This window comes from Protomyctophum parallelum, assembly GCF_964188405.1.
Source record: "Protomyctophum parallelum genome assembly, chromosome: 15".
In the NCBI taxonomy this organism is placed as follows: Eukaryota; Metazoa; Chordata; class Actinopteri; order Myctophiformes; family Myctophidae; genus Protomyctophum; species Protomyctophum parallelum.
In genome coordinates, this window is record NC_139710.1 from 42600748 (window position 1) to 42610941 (window position 10194).

General features: G+C 40.6%; 1 protein-coding gene across 1 annotated transcript; it reads left to right on the forward strand.

Annotated features, from left to right (window-relative positions):
• Window positions 1–6817: 6817 nt before the first annotated feature.
• On the forward strand, window positions 6818–9042 carry lrrtm4l2 (leucine rich repeat transmembrane neuronal 4 like 2; the record flags this gene model as incomplete). Its single annotated transcript, XM_083783226.1, has 2 exons — window positions 6818–7053; window positions 7421–9042. Exons 1-2 carry the CDS (start codon window positions 7050–7052, stop codon window positions 9040–9042), a joined length of 1626 nt encoding a protein of 541 aa, XP_083639352.1. The 5' UTR covers window positions 6818–7049.
• Between the last annotated feature and the right edge of the window lie 1152 nt (window positions 9043–10194).

Sequence of the window (10194 nt, forward strand, 5' to 3'; positions counted from 1 at the left end):
TCAAAGTAGCAGTTTTTGTATTGACCTGGTTATTTTCGATGCATCTGATCCAACTGTAAAGCCCTAAACACACCAAAGGGTCACCATGCAACTCCTTGGGTCCAAACAGTTGCAAGGAGTTAACACTAAAACTGCCTCGACCCTTTGGTGTTGTGTGGGCCATTGAATTCCATGCGTTGAATTGAATCACTAGGGTCAACGTGGGTCAACGTGCAACAAGACATATCACACCACAGGGACAATGCTAAAACAGTCTTGACCCTTTGGTGTGGTTAGGGCTTAAGAGTGTGGAATTGTAAAATAATTATGGCAACTACAAAACATGTACTGTTTACTTGAAAGCATGGCAGACCCCAATTTACAAATGTGTTAATTTAATTACACAGAATTACACATGCAATAATACTGTACGTGTGCTTATGATAGAATCAAGAGGGATTTATTTGCCACTCATACAGACAGGTACACACAATGTTGGTGGGCCATGTTCCCCAGTGATGACAACAATAAAACAATGTTGGTGGGCCATGTTCCCCAGTGATGACAACAATAAAATACTTGAAAAGTGTGCTCCTCAAGGCCGGGTTGCCTACCCAGAGCTGTGTTGTACCCTGTTATAGCAACACCATAAGGCTGATTTGAAGGGTGGCAGTTCTACCTCTGCCTAGTATTTGTGTCCAAAGGTTCGAGTGAGTGTTTAAGATTTGTGTCATTTTGTGCAAAACGTAGGAAGCCAATCGTAGCCAATTGCAATGGAATCAGAAAATAGATATATTTTGACCACAAGTCTACAGAGAATACAATACAGTGTATTGTACAGTGGTACAAAGTGTACCACTTTGGGTGAGTTGTGGACAAAGTCTATAGGAGTAGTCGTAGTCGCATTGTCAGGCAGAATGGGTGTATAGGGAGTTGCATCGCGAGCATGGAATCTTCAGCGGGTTTGAGTCCTTGGCGGCGTGACGCATGAGTGGGAGTTGTCACCATTTACTCAAACCCGCTCAAGATTCCATGCTCGCAGTTGGCATCATGATGCAAGGAAAAGTGATTTTTGGTTGTACGTCCTGCGGTTCAAGAGTTATAGGCCAAAATGTGAAACCGCCTTTAAAGGACCACTTCACCACTTTTCAACCTATCTTCATATAAGCCCTCCTATGAGAAACAGACTGAGTAGAAAGAAATCATGCCATTTTATCATGATTATCCCATTCTGGGCGGGAACCCCTATTTGTATCTTACCCCCTCAGGCCGGGCACCCATATTTGGGTTCTGTACAGTATGTACAGTATTCAAAAATGTAAAAAAAAATATTCTGCTATATCAATATTTGAAGTTTTTCAGAAACCTTAGGTCAGGATTTAGAGGCGTTTTTAGAATCGGCCTTAGGCCTGAATGGGTTATTAGTGAGGACCTATTATATGAAGATAGGTTGAAAAGTGGTGAAGTGGTCCTTTAATAGCACCGCCATAAATTTGAATGTGAAAAAAGTAGGGTGGCACTTCTTCCTGGGCCTAGTGGGAGTGCATGCAAAGTTTCACAGCAATCGGAAAATTGCATTCAGCATCTGTGCCATTTTGTGCACATTCTTTGTCATCTCTACCCCTTGGTTTGCAAATTAGAGTTCAAGAACTCACAGAAAGTGGTTTCAGGGCTTCACCTTCATCCTCAAAATGACTCGAGTTCAGTTAGTGTAGATATTGGAATGATAATCATTGGCTTTCATTGGTACCTCACCTGCTAGAAATTATTATTCTGAGCCAAATAAAACAGAACATATCTCCAATGTGGTCCATTAACCAACTGAATAGCCTATGTATTCTTTCACACTCTTTGGAAGAAAGTTTGAAAACCTTTGACTTCTAGAATCTAGATGGTCTAAAAAGGCAATGTCAAACATGTTGACATTTGGCTGGATTAATGTTTTCCACCTGCAGTCTCATGCCACAGGGCACAGGGCTTTCATCAAAGGATTACATGGCAGCTTATGTCTTTGGGAGGCCACAAAAGGCCATTATGGAAAATATCCAGGTCAGGTAGGTTATTGTGGCCCAGCAAGGTTCAGAATTCAGTCATTATAATGGTGAGTGGAATCTATAGAATTTGAGGGATAAATGTTGACGAAGTTATTGCACAGACACAATGAGTTGATTTGTATGTGCAAAGTTTCACACCCTTCAGACACTGCGACAAGATTTGAGCCAAAACGAGCCACGCCTGCAAACTGTATATGCAAATCTTAGCCAATCAGGATGAAATATGAAGAATTGGATTGATCACATGATAGAGATACTGTGGACTATAGACTAGACTATAGAGATACTGTGTACAGATTTGCCTGATGTTTGATCAAAATCTGTAGGAGTAATATAAAAAATGTGTTTTGCTAAAATCAGCCTCCTGGTGGCGCTATAACAGGCCGCTGTGGAGTGTGTGCCCACACAGTTTCACATTGAACATTGTATGACAAAGTGGTTAAAACAAAATAAAAAACGTTATTTTCCCTCTGGAGAACTGCATCTGAAGATTAATTTAAAGTAACGTCCTAATCATCTCATCTGTTAATTTGTTGTTGAGTAGCTTGGTGGCTGCAAGAAAAGGTTAAATTCACAAACAACAAAACTGCTTCTCAAATCGCTCTGATTTGCACGTAACTCAAAACACATAATTTCGCGTAATCAGGACTTGGTTGTAATTATCACTCCTCCCATCAAGAGCTCTGTCTGAGCTGAACTTAATGAAAATCTGATTTGTGGTACGTTATAAGGCCTGGTCCTCTAAGTACTGAGTAATTATTCTACTCAGTAAACAGCTAATCATTAAAACAGATTGAATCCATTCAACATTTGAAAAATGGCACTGTTGAAAATCAGTGTTCAAGTCAAATCTCTGATTAAATATCTGCGAATGAAAATCAAATGAGTTTGAATCCATTATAGGCCGACTACAGAATATAATTACATTGTAAATTTAGTTTAGGGCAAAATTGCATTATCAAGAAAGCAAACAATAAATACTGTAGGCATTTTCTTTTACTAGAAACAAACATGATGTAAGCATTTGCTTAAATCAATAGGATGCAATTCACATCTTCAAACCCCACATGAACCTTAAATCTTAGTATGAAGCAAGTTGTGTGTAGGCTACATGAAAGAGGTGATTTGTAAGAGGTATTATCCACTACTTCTACTTCTACTTTTGTGCACCACTTTTCACTGGCTATAGGATTTGTAAATGATTCATTGGTATTGTATAGAATGGCATAATGGGAGGGCATACACACACTTCATTTCACTTCATACTCTACGATGTACAGATATAATCTGCCCGGTATTGGCATAAGATTACTGGCAAATAGGTGAGGTAAAATCTTCCTTCACTAACTGTACTGTAGGTTTCATTTTTGTATGCCTGCGAACTGTACCACATTTTAAAATGATACACAAGTGCCATCTGCAGTCTAAAACAAACTCCTACATATCTACAGTACAGTATATTTTGCAGAATGATTTTAGCCTTATTTATTAATTAGACATAATGTCATTGTATAAGATCATCACATTTTTAATTACTCTTTATCTCTGAGGACAGCCAGGTATGAAATACTGTAATCTTCCAACAGCATTTGTCTCTTTCTTTCAGAGCAAAATATGATAATGTACACCATAAGGACACTGAGTCATTTTCACACTCATTAAATTCCCACTTGCTATGGTTTGCTTGCTATTCTCACAGTGCCAATGACTTATCTTAGGCACCCTTGCGTGATTATAAGATTACCACTGTAATCCACTGCAAATGTTCATATAATTGCATCAGTACATATCAAATAGAAATGGAAAAACAGATGTTGGATGCTTATTTATAATCTCCCTGATTATACTTAATTCTTGAAATTTCTTCTTATGGTCAAGTAATAGTACGTTTCTCTTTGCATACACAAGGGGTTGCTGTTACCATGCAGGCCATTTCAGTTCAACTCCAATACAATACAGAGTCATACTGTACTGTATGCTCTCCAGACTGTTGATGTTCAATTGTGATAAATACATTCACAGTATGTGAAGTGTGAAAAATGACTACCGGTATATCAAAAATAGTTATATCTCCCTTGCATCAAGCTCATGTGTATGTCATCTGTGGATTGTATACTTTCAACACAGATACTGGGAGCTGTTAACCCCTGTGTGCCAAAACCATGCCTTTAAAGGCTATTAATTAAAAACGGAATCCGAAAATGTGCAATGAATTATTGAACGAATGAACAGATTAAAAAAATGTTTTAGGAATTATTAATTATTTAATCAAATCCCACAGACTGGACGATTTTTATTTATTTATTATGATTAAATATGGCATCTTGGTACTTTATCATAGGAAGGCCTATACCTTGATTTGACAGAAATGTGAGGAAGTGGTTCCTTGGCTGTGTGGGATATCCCTTAAAGGTCCAATGACACGTCCCGAAAAATGTAATTATGATACTGTGCATCACGTGGTCTCACTGCCTGAAACAGTCTGAAACTGCACGTGACGCCCCTTGTCCCCCATATATGGGGACTAGGTTAGTGGAGGGTGTGTAGAGCCCAGGATCACATTAGATGTTGACACAGGGGTGAAAAATGGGTTACAAAATTGCAGGATAAAGAATATATTTAAAAAAAGAACTGCACGTGACGCTAGCAACTAGGCAGCTTTAGGGGCTAGCCTGGCTGTAAACAAGTTCTTGAGCTTAGTCCAGTTACCCTGGGTAAACATAGTACCTTTCCTTTCCTTTTTAGGCTAGTAGTTTGGATGGCACATTTGAATTGCGGCCAGCCGCCGCAATTCTCTCGTAAATCTCAAGGTGCTTGTCCCCAGTCTCAGCCCCCCAGGACACCCATAGCGTAGCGTTTCTCATAAATTCAATGAATACACATAAAGAAACTATTTCACACAAACAATGTTGGTAAAACTAACATATTTGAGGGGAAGTCACTTCTTTGTTTAGTGGTGCAAGGCTGAGTGAACCGAGGGGAGAGAAGACAGGCCGGAAATGTTTATCTGCTGCGTGGCATCATCATCAATATTAGCTAATCAAATCACCGGATTACCCCTTTTTTGCGTCTCTCTTTAAGACATCTGTCCGTCCAGCCATCCGTCTGTTAGTCAGTGTGTCCGTGAATAGCTAGTCTCGCGTACACTAGTGAACAGCTATATCATTGGACCGATCGGTGTGAAACTTTGAGTGCACACTCCCAATAGGCCAAGGAAGAAACTCTGCTCCACATTTGTCAAATCGGCCACATGGTGGCGCTATAACAGGCCTCTTCATGTTTTGGCATACAATTCTTGTCTTGAACCATAATATGTAGGTCATATAGTCACATTGTTTTACACAACCCATATAGGCTCTTTAGGCCATGTCATTTCCACCTCACAATATTTTACACCATTTTGCATTTTCTTCAAAACACACTTTTTGCTACTACTCCTTCTAATTACTAGATTTTGCCTTGAAATGGCAAATAAGAAATGGCTTGCTAACAATCAAAAAGGTTGGTTCAAATGACATTACATGATTCTATCTTTCTAGGTTGTCTCAATTTGTCAAAAGCTTTGACAAAACAGGTACAGTAGGAACATTCCTAAGTACTGTAGGTACCAGGTGATGATAGGAAGCTAGGAGGATTAAAACACATTTCAATTATATACCTTATACACTAGTGAAATAGCCTTTTTCATGATTGCAGAGGCACCTTTTTGACCCTGCCGCTACTCCATTTAATAGTCCATAGACCATGGATCCCAGGTTCAATGTTCCATTGTCAATCATTTGATTATAACACAATTGATAACTCCAAGAGTTAGACTATACATTTTAAAGAAGGTTCTGATTGATATGAATAGGCTTATTGGTAACTATAGATGTGTATTAGGGGTTCTACACAGGAAAAAACTAAACAATTGTGTAGCTTCATAACGTTTTTAAATGTGACGTTTAATTTCTCGAACTATCAGACCAATTAGACCAATTAGAGTCACAATACTTTTGGACAGAGCACAATTTAATGTATCTAATACGATTAGTTAGCCTGGTTTCCAGGCTGATTCGCTGCGTTCCGTGATTTGTTTTGTCACTTCGCTACACAGTGACAAAACAAATCACAGAATGGAGCGAATCAGGCTGGAAACCAGGCTAACGATTACTGATTAGTGACTTTAACTCAAGTTTCAGAGGGTAACCATTTCAAGTCCGTTTCTTGCTTCTGTAGATAAAGGAGCTATAATTATGGACAATGGACAAATATTATGGACAATTTGAAATTGGATGCTGGCTGTGACCCATAACACGTATACTTCACCATTCGTTATGCTATATTAAATTTCACATTTTTATATAAAGTTGATGTTTAATGGAACGGTTATTAAAATTCTAACACTCAATGACAATAATACAAGCTACAACTATACAAATTGGATTCCCTCCCAAATATGGACAAGTGCCAAGATCAAGCATGAACGGTACAGTATGTCCCCAGTATGAATAATAGTCTGTCTTTTTCACTCTTCATGTGCACTGAGGTTTAACATGAGCAACAACTGACATTATAATCATCTATTACGGACTGTTAAACGTGCAACAATTTGTGCATCAGCAAAAACTGAAAGTGTGTGCGTGAGAGAGAGAGAGAGAGAGAGAGAGAGAGAGGGTGGTGAGGCAGATGGGGAGCCAGACAGTATGAGAGAGAGTATGAGAGAGAAACAGACAGAGGGAGAGCATGAAGAGTGGGGCGGTCTATTCGCGCTCAAACAGATTATTGCGCATGCAGCAGGCTGAACTATCAGTGGCTCCAAGTAAGGAGCAAGTATGCAGCGTGGCATCGCTTAGAGATCAGAGCCTTTATGAACGCTAAGCTGTATTTTGCAAACTTGTCTTTTCTGCTAATTGAGGGATAGTGACGCTTACTGTAAGGGGAAAAGGGGTGTTTAAACTGCAATTTGCTCTCATGGAAGGAGTTTAATGTATTCTTAATATTTATTTCTGTGGATTGATCTTTCCTTCAGTGACGATGGGTAAGCCAATATATTCCAATACATTAATCAGCAATTTATGTTATTACAAGGTTACATGCTCTTATTAATTGCATGATTAATTATTATTTATTTATTTACTTTTTTCACAGACTTTTAAGTCTAGAGGACTATTCAGAATATTAACCTACAGCTTATTTCAAGTTATAGTTGCTACGATTAATCACAAAAGTGTGAATTTCTTGGACAAATGCACCAAGAACTTCACTCTCCATCATCAATTCTTCATGGACTGTGACCAAGAGCTGGTTCTCATGCAACACACTTTAATGAAACACTATATACACCTGTATATTTTTTTAGTGAGTCCAATGCCTTTTCATTGCCTCTCTCTCACTCTTCCCCACAGGTTCTCTGGTGTGGGACTGGCGGTTATTGTGTCTTCTCCTTCAGACATGTGCTCTGCTGCTGCTTAGCAAGGGAGAGAGGATGTGCCCTGTAAGTTGCCGTTGTGAGGGGAAGATTGTTTATTGCGAATCGGGCATCTTCCAAGACATACCGGGAAACGTATCCACTGGCTGTCAGGGTCTGTCGCTGCGCTACAACAACCTGCTGGTCTTGTTGCCGTACCAGTTCGCTCACCTGAACCAGCTCATTTGGCTCTACCTGGACCACAACTCCGTCAGTATTATTGATGCGTTAGCGTTCCATGGCGTGCGGAGGCTCAAGGAGCTCATCCTGAGCTCTAACAAGATCACACATCTGCACAACAACACTTTCGTTGCCATTCCCAACCTCCGCAACCTTGACCTGTCATATAATCAGCTACAGGTCTTGCATCCAGGTCATTTCTATGGCCTACGCAAGCTTCAAAACCTCCACCTTCGCTCGAACGGTCTCAAACAGATCCTTGTCCGTACATTCCTGGAGTGCCGCAGCCTGGAGTTCTTAGACTTGGGTTATAACCGTTTGAGGAGTCTCACCCGCACCACCTTCTTAGGGCTGTTCAAGTTGAAAGAGCTGCATCTGGAGCACAATCAATTTTCCAGGATTAATTTCTTTCTTTTCCCGCGCCTTACTAACCTTCAGGCCCTTTACTTGCAGTGGAACCGCATACGAGCCATCAATCAGGGCCTGCCTTGGACCTGGCAGAAGCTTCAGAAATTAGATCTTTCAGGGAATGAAATCCAGATCTTGGATCCTGCCATTTTCCAGTGTATGCCGAGTTTACAAATACTCAATCTTGAATCTAACAAGCTCAGCAATGTGCCTATGGAAGCTGTCATGGCATGGACCTCATTGACAACTATCAGCTTGGCAGGTAATGCCTGGGATTGCAGCCCTGGCATATGCCCACTCATGGCCTGGCTGAAAACCTTCAAAGACTCTAAGGACATCAGCATGATATGTAGCAGCCCCAAGTTGGTTCAGGGAGACAGGGTGGTGGATGTGGTGAGGAACTACTCAACGTGCGTGGGGAACTACTCAACAGTGTCCAGTGGGATCCCAACCACCGCTCTGGCTACGCAGATGTCAGCAAATATTACAGCTCCCCCGCCTCCGCCAGACGCTGTAAGCCATGGCTCTCCTGAGACACCAACACATAGATTCACCCCTACACCGCCACTCCCTCCAAGTGTGACGGACAGGAAGGCAATAGAGTCCACGGTCGTGATCTCCACAGAACCTATCCCTCTAGAAACATCCACGCCATTTATCCCAGAGATCTTTGAGCACATGGCCTTCCATAAAATCATTGCGGGCAGCGTAGCCCTGTTTCTGTCACTTTCATTGATCCTGCTTGTTATTTATGCTTCGTGGAGGCGCTACCCCAATGCCATGAGGCAGCTGCAACAGCACTCGGTCAACCATAAGCGCAGGAAAAAGACCCGGAAGGAACTTGATCTTAACTCGCAGTTGCAAGAGTACTACCTGAGTTACCATTCAAACTCTGAGACTTTGGATTCTCTGGTGACTGAGGCAAGGCCATGCACGTGTACTATATCAGGATCCATAGAGTGTGAGGTCTGAGCTGTCAACTCCATCTTAAAAGACAAAAAGTGCAATTGCAAGCCAGAGGTAAATTTAATTTAATTTCTTTCCTTTCAAGTAATTGTTTTGATAATAATAGAAATGTAATGCCTTTATCTATTATTATTATCATTGCATTTGTTTGTTCATTTTGCAGTTGTTAAGAAATTAGTGCAACTGATATTGTCCTGAAATTTGACATTAGTGCATTGGCTATAATAGGACTACACAATATGAACTAACTGCTTTGGCCATATCTCACAACCCCTGCTCCGCCCCCCTCCCCACCCCCAATACAAACTGACCGCTACAATAACCTTAATAATAGAGAATACATCATAAATACTGAAACCAGATGTAATCATTAAGGAAAGTTTATGTATCATTCCTGAGTTTCAGGCCAATAAATGGTCTTCTAGAGTTTGTTAAAGAGCAACGAGCACATCTTTGCTTTTTTGCAGAATTTTTTTTGGGGGGGGGGGGCATGTTGATTTGTAGGGGCTTGATGATGGGGGAGCATGAATAAGACAAAACATTAAAAGTCCAAACAAGCACTTTTAACATACCTTTATGTTGTCATGTTAATTGTGTTGCTGCCTAAACATTTCAGAGTTTATGTGCTTATGTGGGAGTGTGTGGAAATCAATGGCAGATGGGTTTCGTGGGTTCTGCTTCAGAAATCTCATTTTCAGCTCCTTTATGTCCACAGATACGTTTTCATTATAATTTTACTGCGACCGACGCATGCACGCGCACACACACACACACACACACACACACACACACACACACACACACACACACACACACACACACACACACACACACACACACACACACACACACACACACACACACACACACACACACACACACACACACACACACACACACACACACACACACACACACACACACACACACACACACACACACACACACACACACACACACACACACAGAGAGAGACAGTCCTGAGATACTTCCATGTTTTATTTTCCTCAAATGAGACACTTTCCTCTCTTCAATCTGCTGCGATCCATTTTTAGGGTCAGAGCTGCATTTCAGTTCCATTTATGAACTATAAAGTGATATTTTTGTGTGAATCTATAATCTCAGGATTGACATTTTCTTTTTCTTTTTTTAAGATAT